At 35.5% G+C, this 15,756-nt stretch overlaps 2 protein-coding genes across 3 annotated transcripts; both read left to right on the forward strand.

The window, feature by feature from the left end:
* Positions 1-2,338: 2,338 nt before the first annotated feature.
* Positions 2,339-5,325, forward strand: LOC145958095 (uncharacterized). Its single transcript, XM_083074565.1, has 5 exons — positions 2,339-3,223; positions 3,288-4,047; positions 4,126-4,413; positions 4,502-4,773; positions 4,864-5,325. Exons 1-5 carry the CDS (start codon positions 2,339-2,341, stop codon positions 5,323-5,325), a joined length of 2,667 nt encoding a protein of 888 aa, XP_082930691.1.
* Positions 5,326-9,784: 4,459 nt separating this feature from the next.
* Positions 9,785-15,518, forward strand: LOC109807844 (E3 ubiquitin-protein ligase At4g11680). 2 transcript variants are annotated; one of them, XM_020370511.3, is made up of 5 exons: positions 9,785-10,603; positions 12,055-12,177; positions 12,313-12,445; positions 14,043-14,207; positions 14,559-15,518. In XM_020370511.3, the coding sequence occupies exons 1-5, from the start codon at positions 10,059-10,061 to the stop codon at positions 14,730-14,732; spliced, it is 1,140 nt and encodes a 379-aa protein (XP_020226100.1). In that variant the 5' UTR covers positions 9,785-10,058; the 3' UTR covers positions 14,733-15,518. The 2 variants fall into 2 exon arrangements, with proteins under 2 accessions (XP_020226100.1, XP_020226101.1); XM_020370512.3 differs by having other exon boundaries at positions 9,787-10,603; positions 12,058-12,177.
* Positions 15,519-15,756: the final 238 nt, after the last annotated feature.

Consider the following 15,756-nt stretch of genomic DNA (forward strand, 5'->3'; position numbering starts at 1 on the left):
TGATTTATTGAGAAAATTATTTTATATTCTAAACTTAGAACATTTTAAATCAATAATTTCTAAACATAATGAAAACAAATTTTAAAAATACAATTCAGCTCTTTTTCTTGTGTTATTTTATCCACTTCAAATTTTATATTTGCCTATAGGAAACTTTTTTTATGGTTACCCTATTGTTCTTATTCATAGGCTTGGAGTCATCCATGATAATTCATGAAAATAATTATTTGATAGTCATATTGTAGCCTCTTTGTTTTATCTTTTCTTGGTTATAGTTTGATAATTTTTTAGTGGTAGCTTAAGTTTATACATATCAATTAGTGCTTAAGTTCATACCTATCAATTAGTGCTTTTGTTTTATTCTCATGCCACCCAAAAACACTTGGGAAATTGATGAGGTCCTTCATTCTATGGCTGAAAAGATTGATACGTCACAAAAACAAAGACTATGGCCAAAAAATCTTGTAAATGACTATGAATGTTTGTTACAACTATATTGTGAACTCCCTCGAAAACCTCAAAATTGCCTCTTACTCATTTCTTTATCATTACCACCCTTAAGTCTAGTACCACCTCCCAATTTATGTACCTCTAATTTTCCATGTTACTCTTTAAAGGTTAGTTTACTAGCTTACTCACCCAAACTCGCACAACTCGTCTTTCCCACCACCCCCACCTCCCTCATCTTTTAACCAAAACCACAACCTAATAAATTCAACCCCAATCCACCCATTTGCAACTTTTACCTTTTGAAGACATGTAACTTTTGGGTTGAGTACTCCAAGCTGACCAATCTTTTTCCTATTATCGAATTTTGATGGGTCTTCATTTACCTATGATAAAATTTTTATATGAAAAGGGATGTCTTAACATGGTTTAAGTGGATGCATTTTAATCAACAACTCACATGTTGTAATCATTACTATGAAACTACTAAATATGAATAGTATTTAGTTATTTAGAGAAATAAAGAGAACTATTTTAGTCCTTGTCCTTCCTTAAGTCCACTAAATAATGAAACACCACAGGCCTTTTTATAGACAAGACTATAGATCCTCTACTTTATTATCATAATAGTCCTCCATTAGTTCTTCCATTAAAAACCAATAAAATATGCAAATTATGACATCGTTGGGCAAGGGTCGATCTTTCCCTCATAATGGGAATGCGGAAATTAAGGAGCAGAATCATGATATTCCGAGTTACTCTACGAGGGGTGTACAACTTGAGGATGAGTCACATGCGGATTTTAAAAACTCATGTGCGGTGAGGGTGCCTCCACGTGAACAGGACCATGCAGCTAGACAAATAATTATGGATGGGGCCCAAGTGAGGAATGCGCACGAGAATATCACGGGCTCCACTACGGATAGTAAAAAACGCAGCAGGCGAGAGGAAATTGGTGCACGTCCACGTACCATTCTAGTTGGCGAGAAGAATGTATTGGAATTGAACTCTCATAAAGCCCAAAGCTCGCAACCTAGTTCGTTTCTCGGGGACCCACGATTCATGCACGAGGGAATGACGGGGGACTTGGAAAGGGGTATGGCAACCAGCGTGCTTCTAACAGGTGGCACGTCCAACGTAACTCACGATTCCGAGGTCAGTGGACTAGAGCTACCAGGGACGGAGGATGTTATGTTATTTGATCAGCCACTGGAAGGGGAGGCCATGTGAGTTTGAGTATCTGTCGGGTCTTGCTATTTTAATGACTACAAACTTCAACATTTTGAGTTGGAACATTAGAGGGGTTGTTAATGCCAAAGGTAAAAGGAGGGTTTCAGAGTTAGTAAGGCTCCACCATCTGTCTATTTTTATTGTTTTCGAAACCCATTGCCAATTTTCTTCGGTGGAATCTTTTTAGAAAAAGTTGGACTACAAATTGTGTTATAGTATTGAGGCTACGGGGCATTCCGGGGGTATTTGGACTTTGATGGCAATGTCTTGCGCTGCTATTATATCCGAATTTGCCTTTCACTCTCAGGCCATCTCGTTTACGGTTGCGGAAGGAAGCAAGAACTGGGTGTGTACTGCCGTTTATGCTAATCCTCGGGTGGATCTCAGACAGCGGGTTTGGGCTCATCTTCGGGAGTTGGGGGGACGGATTACACTGCCATGGTTAGTGCTTGGTGACTTTAACGAAATCCTGTTGTCAACGGAGTGTAGGGGTGGTCGCTTCTCGATGACACGGGCATCACAGTTTCTGGAGGTGTTGAATGAGTGTAATCTTCTTGACATGGGGGCTAAGGGTCTCCGCTTTACGTGGTACTGAAATCAATGTGGGGTTGTGTTGGCAAAGCGGTTAGATCGTGCGGTGTGTAATGTTGCGTGGCAAGCAATGTTTCCGGAAGTGTATGTTGAGAATCTGTGCATGGTCTATTCTGACCATTGCCCTCTATTATTGCGGCGTGAAGGATCAAGAGATAAGTCTCAAGATCGACCATTTCGGTTCCAAGCTGCATGGGCCACCCATAAGGATTTTGAGCGAATTGTTAAGGAGGCGTGGTGCCGTAACACGCCGACCCTTGCTAATGGGTTACAAGTCGTTCAGGTAGATGCCATCAAGTTTAATAAGGAAGTGTTTGGGAATATCATTACTAGAAAGAAGACTCTGCAACGACGTCTCAAAGGGGTTCAACTACAACTCGAGATAGGGGAATCAGAGAGGCTGTCGCGCTTAGAAAAGACTATACAAGCGGAGTTGGACGAAACTTGCCTTCAGGAGGAGTACCTATGGTTTCAGAAATCTAGAGAGAAGTGGGTGAGGTTTGGGGACCGTAATACGTCCTTCTTCCACGCTCAAACTCTTGCGCAAAGACGGAGGAACAAAATACAGGGGTTGTTGCTGCCTGATGGGTCTTGGCACACGGATCCTATGGTAATGAAAATGGAGGCAGTCAGGTTCTTTAAGGAGTTGTTCTCGATTAACAACGCTCAAGGGCATCTAGACATGCATGCGGGGGTTCCACCTGGCCTGGGTGGGGAGGCCCTATCTGCCTTAACTGCCCCAGTCACGAAGGAGGAGGTTCGCCGGGCGGTGATGAGCATGAAGTCGTTCAAGGCACCAGGGCCGGATGGGTTTCAACCGTTTTTCTTCAAGCAGTATTGGCCTATTGTGGGTGATGAATTATGGCGCACAGTGAAGGATGCCTTTCGGTTGGGGTACTCGGACATATCACTCTTGGAGACACAAATGGTGTTAATTCCGAAGGTGGACCATCCGGTTAGTCTCAAAGAATTTCGTCCTATTAGCTTATGTAATGTTGCCTAAAAGGTTATTTCTAAAGTGCTTGTGGCTTGTCTTAGACCTTTCTTACCGGACGTCATTGGTCCTTAGTATTATTGCTCGAGAGGCCTTCCACTTCGTACGGAAGGAAGGCTCAGGTGTGGGCTCCTTGGCCTTAAAAATTGACCTTGAAAAGGCGTATGACAGGGTCAGGTGGGATTTTTTGGAGTCTACGCTGGTGCAGTTTGGGTTTCCAAGAATCACAATTCAACTTATCATGTGGGGGTTGAAGAATTCGTCCATCTCACTTCTATGGAATGGCAGCACTTTACCGTCCTTTGTTCTGTCTCGTGGCCTTCGGCAGGGAGACCCTTTATCTCCCTATCTGTTTGTTTTCTGCATAGAGCGTCTAGCCCTTAGGATCTCTGAGTTGCTCCAGGAGGGTCTTTGGAAACCGATTCAGCTTTCCCCTGGGGGGTTATCGCTATCACATCTATTCTTTGCTGATGATATCTTACTGTTTTGTCAAGCTTTAGATGACCAAGCTCATTTGGTGGCGTCAACCTTGGAGGAGTTTTCGTGCTCATCAGGCTTGAGAGTCAACTTGACTAAGTCTAAGTTTGTGAGCTCTAGAAGGGTATCACTGCGAAGGATAGATATGTTGGAGAGACTGCTTGGGATTGGTCACACGACTCGGATCGGGAAGTATTTGGGGGTTCTCATGACGCATGGTCAGCCGAGGTGTGCAAATTTTTATGATGTGCTGGATAAGATCCAGAGTCGACTTGCGGCTTGGAAGTCCAAACTTCTTAATAAGGCAGGTAAGTTGTGCCTGGTGAAGTCTATCATCTCCTCTATTCCAGTTTATAGCATGCAAACATTGTGACTTCCTCAAGCAGTGTGCAATAGAATCGATCAGGCTTGTCGTCGTATGCTCTGGGCGAAATCTGACAACACTCGATTTTGGTCTCTAGTGAGTTGGGATGTTGTTACTCAACCCCAAGAGTTCGGCGGCCTTGGGGTTAGGGAGGCACGAAAGGTGAATGTATCACTCCTTGGGAAGTTAGTTTGGGATATGCTTACCGCTCCACAGAAGCCTTGGGTTCAACTCCTCAGTGATCGTTACCTACATGGGAACTCTATCCTGTGTGTTCAGAACAGGAGGGGTGCTTCTCCAACCTGGTCAAGTTTATTAAGGCCCTTCCTTCTCTTCGTGAGGGATTCGAGCCTCAGCTGGGGTCGGGGCCTCATCCCTTTGGTACACGGACTGGTCAGGTACTGGACTTTGGTGCGGGAGAGTGCCATTCGTTCATATTGCGGACACCAATAAAACGGTCGCGGACTGCTGGGTTAGTGGAAACTGGAACTTCACTGCCTTGTATACTGTTCTCCCGGCGGAGCTGATACTTTCGATCCAACGGTTGAGTGTCGTCAATTCCTCTTTGGGGCTGGATCACTTTGCTTGGAGGGGCGATAGCTCGGGTTGCTATACCGCGGCTTCTGGGTATCATTTTCTGACCACAGTGTTGTCAACAGAGGGGGATGAAGTTTGGAAGAAGACCTGAAAGTTAAGGATCCCTGAGAAGGTTAAGTTCTTTCTGTGGCAATGCCTTCACTCAGCACTTCCAACGAATCAGGTTCGGGCTGATAGGAGGTTGGCCGAATCTGGGGCATGCTCGCGTTGCTCTTGCCCTCACGAAACCATTTTACATGCCCTTCGAGACTGTCCATATTTGCGAGAGGTGCTGATGTCTGGCGGGATCAGTGTGGGGTGGTTTTTCTCTATAATGGATTGTTTTCAGTGGTTGAAGGGGATTATTTTACATAAAGAGGCTATTAAGCTATCCATTACCTTGTGGTGGGTTTGGCGGTTTAGGAATAATATGTTGTTTAACGACGACCTTTGGACGATTTCGGTGGTCCGTCGGAAGGTGACACTATCTACGGTGGAGACCAGTGTGTATAATGCTAAGCGGCGCTTATGGGCGGAGCATGCCATATGGAGTCCTCCGGAGCATCTGTGGGTCAAACTAAACACGGACGGGAGTTGGTTGAGTGAGACTTCTGCTATGGGGATGGGTGGAGCAATTCGAGATTAGGCTGGTATGTGGCGGGGGGGTTTCTCGCGTGGAGTTTTATATGGTGATGCGTTACGTGCTGAGCTGTTGGCCTTGGAGGATGGCCTAGCGTTTTGTTGGGAAGGTGGGTTTCGGAAGGTGAGTTGTGAATGTGACTGCCTGGGCGCTGTTACGTTGTTTCAAGATCGGCCAACGGATAGGGATTACCTGCATAAGCACTATGATGTTATTCATCGTATTAAGCGCATACTAGCTAGGGAATGGGTCGTTTACGTCAGTCATATCCCTCGAGAGATAAATTCAGTAGCTCATACGCTTGCTAATTGGGGTGTACGGAACATAGGTTCCAATGTATTTTGGAGGAGTCCTCCAGACTTTATCCTGTTACCATTAGGGCGAGACTCGGTGTCTTGAGTTTGTTTGCTGTTTTAGTTTTCATTCTTTACCAAAAAAAATAGTTGATTATTATTCTGTAACAATTCCTTATAATCAATAAATTAATTAAATTAATAAGGTAATTAAATCAAACATAAATTATATAAGTCACATAATATTTTTTCAATATTATCTCACTTTGCTCATATACTCTTTAGAAATTACCCCTATCACTAATAACTAAATATGACCATTTAACTTAAAGCTCAAAATTTCTCAAAACTATATAGAAATTATCATACATGAATCATGATTGTTATGTTTCAAGATAAAGATTTCCTTTTATGTATTGCAATGCATATTACTTTATAATAACTGAAATAGGTCCATATTATAATGATTCAAATGAATTATAACTTTAAATGACAAACTTAATGTGCAAAAAGACATAAAATCAAAAAGACAAACTTTAATACAAGCATTTAAGTATATGATTCTAAAATATTGTAACTAGAAATCTTATACTAGATCATTGATTTTGCAACAATATACTCAATATAGATTAACTTTCTTTTAATATCTACTTTATGTCAATTTGTTTGCCTTGACTCAAAGTTCTTAATTGGTCATTAATATAATTGACAACTTTAAGACTAGAAATATTATGTTTATCATATAATTTCATAGCATCCAACTAATATTTTGTTTAAAAGTGATATTCAAGAGTATCATATATTGCTCCTTATTTTTTTCCTCAAATTTTACTTGTCAAGAATTCACTTTCACTTATTCAAAAATTTTGATTCCCACTAACTTTTATAATGTTTGTATAGGATGCAAAATATGCACAAAAATTACAAACTTTATATATGGACAATAAATATCACAATAAAAATAGATCATGCCTATAGTATAGAAATATTCTATCATAACATTTAGTTCAATACGTTAATTAATTATTTATTCCTTATGAAATAACTCTTTTTTTTTTTACATTGTTTGGGATGCTATGGCTACTCCCAAACATGTAATTTATATATTAATTCATCACATAACCTTATGATAAAATTATCAAACTATGCTCCTTTTCTTAATTCCTATGTGTAAATTAAGAAATATAATTTGATATTTTATCCTAATTGATTATAAATACAACAATAATTTATGTGAAATAAAAACTTATTATGTTTAAGTATAATCAATCACAATATTATGTCTAACTTTTCATGTGATTTTAAGCAATAAAATATATAATTTCATTTAATTAAAGATATTATGGCTAATCAATAATTAATTAAAATTATATACATCACTAAACAATTTTTTTAAGTTCTCAAAAATAGAAAATTACTATAATTTTTAAATTTTATATTTCTCACAGTCATCAAGATTTGAGACACACATTATTTAAAAATAAAATATGTACCAACTAAATTAATAGATACCTTTGATAATCTTTGTGAATTTTAATATATCCATAAACCAACAACATATAATTTAATATTTATTATTTTATGTATAATTAAAATAAATCACCATTGATTGAAATTCACCTCCAATTTAATAATTATAAAAATTGAAATTCTAGTCAATTTCATTGCCATAAAAGTAATTAATTAACACAATTATAAATCAATCAATTGCATAAGGTGAACCCACCAACATAGTAAAGTTTAAAATTCACTACAATTTAATATAGTTTATCTATGTCTAAAATTTACATATATTAACCAAATAATATTTTAATATAATACCGATCCAAATTCAAATATCATATAATACATGTGAATTGTAAAACTGTACAGTAATTTATGTCCATTAACAGTGTCATCATGAATTAAATTTAATGATTATAACTCAATTCAAATAATGAAATTGTCATAATAATTTTAATAAATATAAATAAAAATTAAACTTAATTATAGTAACTGATGTAAATTAAATCACTATATATTCTCAAAACTATAAACTTACATGCATAATACAAGGATCAGAACAACAATAACTCATCAATATCATGAATATATATATATATATATATATATATATATATATATATATATATATATTAATAAATATATCTGATTAAAAGCATATTAATGTGTAAACAAAGATTAAATAATATACATTTAATTAAAATAATTCAATATAATTAAACTCTACTGTCACCACAAATTGAAGAGGCAATTAAATGTTCCCTAAGGGCGAACAGAAAAAGTGATTAAAGAGGTAATTATTAGGATTTTTTTAAATGTACACTAGAAAGGAATATTCTCATTATATGTAATATAGATTATAATAATTTTGACATGTAAATTTAAAGAACATTATCAATTAAAACATTAAAATAAATAATTATCATACAAATAATTTATAAAATATTTGAATAATAATTATAATTTTTTTAATTTTAAGAAAAGTAACAACTTAAATATTTTTTTGTATGATATGATTAAAACTATAAATATTTTTGAAAAAAAGTTGTAAAGTTAAGCAATAATTTTTTTAAAAAAATTGTATGTAATTTTGATGTAAGATTTTTTATTTGATTGAAATTTATATCATTAATAAAAAAATATATATGATATTATTTATATTATAAAAATGTTGTATTGTTTGTTATATGTTTTTTTTATCTATCATGTTACGATAACTATAAGGTAAAATTAAATTTTTAGTCTCTCTTTTTTGTTAATCCGCAATTTTAATTTCTCTATTTTATCCTTTTATTTTTAAAATATGAATTTTGGTTCTACCATTAATTTAATATTTATTAATTTTTAAATTTTATTATTATTTAACGATCTATTATTACTTAAGTGATGTGTGATATTTAAAGACGTGACATATATAATTAAAAATTAAAAATATACAAAAATAATATTTGTTTGTATATATTTTAACAAGTAATTAATATTTGTTTTTTTATAAATTTTATTTACATATTTTTTTATCACCAAATATCATACTACGATTATTTATCGACGAATAAATGTTAAAATTTAATAATTAATAAATATTAATTTGATAAAGAACTAAAATTTTATATTTTTAAAATTAAAGAGATTAATTTAAAATAAAAAAAACAAATTATAAATTAATAAAAATAAAAGAAAAAAAATATAATTTAACATAATGATAACAAAGTTAAAACCTTAGACTTCCAATCTTCATTACTAAACAAATCATAATAATTCTATATTATCTGTTATATGAGTGTGTAACACACATAAAACATAATTAAATATCATCTTTTGCTAATCTATTGATTTCCTCTCGTATTATATTTTATCCTGTCATAACTAAATATCAATTGTTGTCATCAAAATTTATACTAATCATGTTCCTTTTTAATAGTGGTTTAAGTTGTTTCTTTTACGCAAATTAAAAAGCACAATTTCTCTTGCTTTCTATATAAAATAAAATTGAATTTTCTATTCTGCTCCTTCATTTTTACTTTTTAATACATATAATTTGTAAGTTAATAAAAAATTAAGTAGAATATAGAAATATAATTAAAAAAATATAATTAATGTTGTCTTAAAACAGTTAAATAAAAACAATTTTATTAAAAAGCTGACCATTAAAAAGAAGCGAATAGAATAGAGTAAGAGATTAGATGCATGATGTCTTTGATTACATCTTAATGGAAACAAAGACATATAGGTAATATTTTTTTCGCATACAAGAAAATAAAAATAATTTATTTTCACGATTCTAAACACGTCATTAATTAATTACACGACGCTCTTACTAACATCAAGATGATTTACGTAACAATTGAGTTAAAAGTTAAAAGCGATTGTTACGGTTAAATACCTTTCACGAAACGTAGTGTTGGATCAAGGGTATGATGATTAGAGAAAGTTGTAGACGAACATAGAAGAGCGTCATGCGTGATGGGAGCAAGCTTTGAACAAAGAAAACTCGTGAAGTGAATATCATCTACGTATATTCATTATTCATTATTCATTATTCATTATTAATAAATAATAAATAAATAAATACCAGCCGACATTTGCGACTTCAGAGTACACAAGTTTCAAGAAATTCCCCGGTAAAAAAGAAAGAAAAGAAGAAAAAAATAAAAATAAAAAGCACAACGTACTACAGTTCCCTTTGGTTTTAGCGGGGAAAAAAAGAACCCAATGCGCGTTCGATAACCAAAGAGAAAAAGAAAACCCCAAAACGGCACCGTCTCGAAACGTCGACATCGACAGTGTCCAACCCAAAAAAACGCAACCACAATCATCATCTCAATCTCCGATTTCAGACAATCCCTCGATTTCGAATACCTTCTTCTTCTTCTTCTTCTTATTTTCCATCAGTGTCGGAAGCTAGATTCAGATTCAGATTCAGATGTTCTAAAGCACTCACACATGGCCACAGCAAGGTCCCCGAACCGTTCTTCCGAGGACGCCGCCGATCCGACGCCGTTCATCGGGACTTCCTCCGACGACTCCACCTCCGGCCGCCGCCTCCTCCGCCGCCCGAGCCTGCGCGAGGCGGCGCGCTTTCTGCGGCAGGCGAGCGGGCGGAGGCTGATGCGCGAGCCCTCTATGGTGGTGAGGGAGGCGGCGGCGGAGCAACTGGAGGAGCGGCAGAGCGATTGGGCCTATTCGAAGCCCGTCGTGGTCTTGGACGTTCTCTGGAACTTCGCCTTCGTCGTCGCCGCCGCCACGGTCATGGTTCTCAGCCGCAACGAGAACCCGAACATGCCTCTCAGGTTGTGGATTGTAGGCTACGCTCTGCAGTGCGTTCTCCACGTCGCGTGCGTCCTCGTCGAGTACCAGAGGCGCCAGCGCCGCCGGGAGCAGTCCGGCGCGGCCGCTTCGATCGCCGGCACCGGGGTTTTGAGTTCCGCTTCGTTGGACGGCTCTGGACAGTACGTGTCGTTGGCGCAGTTCGAGGACGATGGCGTGAGGTAAAAACGACGCTGTCGTTTGCACTTTGAATTTAATTTATGAGTGCTTTCCCGTTTTTTTTTTTTTGAAACAGCAAATATGAATTAATATTAATTAAGACACTAGGGGTGCCATTAACCCTGTTTACAAAGATTTTGGTTAGATATAATATAGTAAGATAACTATATTACTAGCTAACCAATTAAATTGTCAATAATTGTCAATGGTGGTAATCAAATACTCGTGAAGCCCAATACCTTCTACCTACAGTTTTGACAGTTTTGATCCATTCCCCATATCTACATATTCTAGTGTTCCTTCGTGATTACTTCCAGCTGTCCCAAATTTGGTGAGACACTTGAATGGCATTAAAAGCCTCGTCACTCATCCGGAAAGACCCTGGATGCATGCGTGCTTTCCCGTTTTAGTTGTGTTTATTACGATAGCGCTCGACTATGAAGAACTGAGTTTGCTTCATTGCGGTTTGAGTGAATTTAAGGAACCTGCGTGCTTTTATAGTTTTTCCTGTGATGTAATAGATGTTCGTTGAACTAATTGAAGTTTTATTACATGCACAGTTTTTGACTGTATTTTTGGGATGTGCATGTGATATGTTTGGGTACCTGCACACACTTTGAGTCTGTTTGGATACAAACTTAGAAACTCTCTTAAATGTAGAAATTCCCAAAATTGCTTCTAACTTGTATCCAAACAAGTTCTTTGTGCTTCAAGTCCCATTACTGAAAAATAGCCGTGGTTGAAAAACTTTGGTAGACCTTCAGTCCATAATTCAGAGAATGCACATGGAGACTTTTGGTTTCTCAATTGTTTAGTTAAAAAGAAAAAAAAAAGATGTCAGTTAACAATATGTCAAATGCTTTAATTTTCAAACTTGTAATCCTTTTAGACTTTAGTCCTTTCGATCTCAAACTATCTTTCAAATTGCTTTGAGTGACTGAAAGTGATGTTGTAACTTGACTTAGATCGTAGGATGAGATTGTAAGGTTCTCATCCGTTATCAGATATTAGATATTTTTATTCAATCTCTCAAAGCATGGGTGTGAATTCGCAGGCTTATCGTCTATGTACTGATAGATTATTAATACTTGATTTTTGAACGACAATTGGGATGGTGACTAAGTGTATAATTTTAAATACTGGATGATCTGGGAAAAATGCTTTACTGCCCTGATTTAATTTCCAAAAAGGGTATGTAACCTTTGTTTAAGATTAATAACTTTTTAATGTGATATTTTTTTCCTGTTATGAATTAACTTCCCAACTTGAATTAATAAGACAGTTTCTAATTATCTGTCATTTTATAGATAGAAGAAGATACTTTAAGTTTGTGTTTATGCTAATGGAGTTGTGGCCTGAGGGTTGAAACAAGAATACACGATGTCCATTATTTATTATCTTGTGAAATTAGTACCATAAATTATTGATTTTTGTGTTTGTCTTCTTTCCAAAGCAGTATGGCAAAACATTTGGAATCAGCCAACACAATGTTTTCATTTATTTGGTGGGTTGTTGGATTCTATTGGGTATCAGCTGATAGTCAAGCTTTGGTCCAAGAGTCTCCTATGCTTTACTGGTTTGTTCTTTCTCTCTATTTGACACATGTGTGCATTCAACTTGTTCATATATCTATTATTAAACTTATTTTCCTTTTGGGAAATGTACAGTTATTTGGTTTGATTACCTTTGACAAATTCTACTTGCTTTGCAGGTTATGTATAGTCTTCCTGGGTTTTGATGTTTTCTTTGTGGTTTTCTGTATTGCACTGGCATGCATCATTGGTATTGCTGTTTGCTGTTGTCTACCATGTATCATTGCACTCCTGTATGCTGTTGCAGACCAGGTAAATCATGTTGTCATTACTGGTTCTTGTTTGAGTTGGTATGGATGTGTGAATCTAGTGCCTCAAGTAAGTGTTGATTTCCTTAGAAATTTGACTCTACCTGGCAGCATTTACCGAGTCTTAATTGATAAAGTTTATGGCTCTAAATATTATGTTTTTAGTTTATTTGAGGCTAAATGAATTTGATGAATGAAATAGAATAGATGTAGAATTGCTATTTGGTATAGAGATAAATATGCTAGTTTCTATGATCTATTTTTGTTTATCAGATGAAGTTGGATGTGAAGGAAAAAATTGTCCTGCACCTGCAAAACTAAATATGTGAAATTTAAAATTTTCTGTTGCTTGTTGTGGTGTGATTTTAATAGGATCCTTAAGAATATAAGATTTTGAGCAGAAATTATAAATGAAATGATTGGGAAATTTGAGGATTGATCAATTGTATCTTGTATTATGTCAATCATATGAATTGTTACAAAGGAAGTATTACATTCATTCTACTGTTGAAGGGGAACAACCTAAAATAAACCATAGTTTCTTGAGCTTGGTAATGCTGTTTGTGACATTCTGAGTGAGCTGGCATGTGTAGCAGACCAGAAGCACTGATAGTCTCAATTGTCTCCAACTTGATCTTCTAGTCACCCACCTACCCACACCCACACATATATATTGGTGGGGATCAGTTTAAAAGTAATTTTTGGTAGAGTTATTATACTTGATAACTCAAGATAGATGTTAAATTTCAACGATTCGATCATTAAATTAAAAATATTTATTGAATAGATCAAGTCTACAGATTTTTGCAAAGTTTAAAAACTATTTGATACTTTGTTACATAAATTCAAATTAAACTAGCAACTATGAAGGAATTTGACTTATACTGCCGTAAAGTAAATATGATAAAAGGGAATGTTTTGCTGTCGTAAAATAAACTGGGCAACTATTGAAGCAATTTAACTGGTTCTGCTGTGTGGCTTATGAAGATGGTACTGTTTCTTGGTTGTGAATTAATGTTTAATATGTGAAGTATGAGACAAATTATGATCTCTAAAACTTGCTATGCAAAAGAAGAAACTGACTTTTAGTGTGGTGTAACTAATTTTGAGACATTTGCATATGCATGATATGAAAGGTGGCTTGATCAACTGTGATGAGTAAAAGGTTAAGTTCTTGAGGTTGCTTTATTGGGAGCATAAATGGAGACTGTTAATGAATGTGTCTTTTGGATTTTTCAAGGTTGAAGATGAGGTGAATTATAGCATGATATACTTCTTATGACGAAATGAAATGTCCTATATTGTTTTGTTTAGAGATAACTTATTTTATCCTGAGATTTATGTGCTTCATTCAGTTTCACTTTGTTGACCTTCAAGTATTTGTGACTGAGGAGTAAAATGTCATGATTTGCTTTCCTACAACTTGGTGCATTGTGAATATATTACTGATTTTTGAGTGTTTGAATGAACATGATGACAATGTCTTGCAGCTCAAGAGTATTTAACTGTGAGATATTTGTTGTAATGTATTAATTGTACTGTTCTTTGCCTTAATGCCTTTCTCATTTGTTGGGGAATGGGGATGTAAAAAAAAAAAGCAGGAAGGGGCATCGAAAGAAGACATTGAGCAGTTGTCAAAATTTAAGTTCCAGAGAACTGAATCTATCGAGAAACTTGCTGGGAATACACAAGAAACTTCTGGAGGAATAATGACTGAATGCAATGCTGATTCTCCCATTGAACATGTTCTTTCTGATGAGGATGCGGTATGCTGTACATTTTTGTTATGTTCAATATATTTCAAAGGAAAATCCATTTTGTTTCAAACACTGGCTTTGTTATAAGCTATAGCACAGAGCTGTGTTTTGAACACATTCCCACATTGGAGAATGCATTATGCATATATTTTTGTATGATTGACAGCTTTCCATCTCCCCTTTTTTCTTGGTCTTTTTTCTCAATCAAATTTTACATTGGAAGGAATTTGAAAAAATGTTTCAAGAAAATGAGAGATAATGTTTATATGATAATTCGATTGTTTGAGAAAACTGGTTGCACCCTCTTTGGTGTTGCTAATCTAAAAATACTTTTTTTTTTTTTTTTGTGGCAAACTGTAGGAATGTTGCATCTGCCTTTCTGCTTATGATGACGGGGTTGAACTTAGACAACTTCCTTGTGGCCATCATTTTCACTGTGCCTGTGTGGACAAATGGCTGTATATCAATGCTACTTGCCCCCTGTGCAAGTATAACATCTTGAAAAGTACCAGTCATGCTCAAGATGAAGTCTAAAAATGCCGGAAAAGTTTCTAGTAGCCATGTTGGGAAAATTGCATATATTTTGGTTCACAGTACGATAAGCACAATTTGTTAATATACTTCAATATGCCTTTATTGTAGTTGCTGCTGCTGCCTACTCGTTTATCGTCTTAGTGGTAGTTGTTTGATTATTCTTCATTATGGTGGCTTCTTACTGGTAATGTATATCTGCTCATTGTATACCGGAAATAATTATCTCTAGGCAAGTTGGTTGTCATTTTTTTAAATCTTTGTCATCACTCATCATTATTGATCTTTGTGGATATACTGTTTTGTTGTATAAACTCCCGAGTGTGTCTCGGTGTACGTTTGAGAATGGTCAATTCAACTTGCCTCCTTTTGGCACTGTCATTTTCTGAATTCAAATTGAGGCTGTCACAGTTGCTGGTTATTTACCACAAGCTCGATAGGTTGCTGATTCTAGTGCTGAAGAATGAGACCAAATAGTCAATGGCTGTTTGCAAGCTGAATCCGAGGGAGAACTGGGTGTATATGTTCATTAAAAGTTGGCGGCTCCTGTTTTTGCTGAATCACGACAGTTCAGAAGTTCGAATTATATTTTTGCGTTCATCTGTCTGATATTGATGGCACGATTGTAGACTTGTAGTTTGATCATTGACTAGATGAATAGAGCAACACACTTTTTGGGGGGAGTTGTCCCTTAATTGGTATTTTATTTTCTTGAGAGATTAGTCTCGTAATTTCAATTGTAGGATATTTTACTTTCAGCAATAAAATAAAATAAAATATGTTGAGCAATATGAACTCTTAAATTTGTATTTTTAGGTAAATTGCAAAAAGATTTTATATTGTTTTCATAATTAAATTTTTGTTGGTTTTTTTTTTTTTTTTTTTGTAGCAAAAGTTGTGGGTCAATGTTTTTCTTTCTCACATAGGTTTATTTTAAAATTCTATTGCGTTATCACTTCTGTTTATTGTTCTCATTTTTTATTTAGTATCCATTTTAAGTTACATAAAAGAGGAATTTTTTCTTAGT

This window comes from Cajanus cajan, chromosome 5, assembly GCF_000230855.2.
Source record: "Cajanus cajan strain Asha chromosome 5, NIPB_CcT2T_4, whole genome shotgun sequence".
Lineage (NCBI taxonomy): Eukaryota > Viridiplantae > Streptophyta > Magnoliopsida > Fabales > Fabaceae > Cajanus > Cajanus cajan.

Excerpts from the sequence above, each read along its gene's own strand:
- LOC109807844 (XM_020370511.3), top strand. The coding sequence starts at position 10,059 with ATGGCCACAGCAAGGTCCCCGAACCGTTCTTCCGAGGACGCCGCCGAT. Across the intron at positions 12,178-12,312 it reads GAGTCTCCTATGCTTTACTG|GTTATGTATAGTCTTCCTGG; the intron begins GTTTGTTCTTTC and ends CTTGCTTTGCAG. Across the intron at positions 14,208-14,558 it reads TTCTTTCTGATGAGGATGCG|GAATGTTGCATCTGCCTTTC; the intron begins GTATGCTGTACA and ends GGCAAACTGTAG.
- LOC145958095 (XM_083074565.1), top strand. The coding sequence starts at position 2,339 with ATGTTTCCGGAAGTGTATGTTGAGAATCTGTGCATGGTCTATTCTGAC. Across the intron at positions 4,048-4,125 it reads CAAACTTCTTAATAAGGCAG|TGTGCAATAGAATCGATCAG; the intron begins GTAAGTTGTGCC and ends TTCCTCAAGCAG. Across the intron at positions 4,774-4,863 it reads TGTCAACAGAGGGGGATGAA|GTTCGGGCTGATAGGAGGTT; the intron begins GTTTGGAAGAAG and ends CCAACGAATCAG.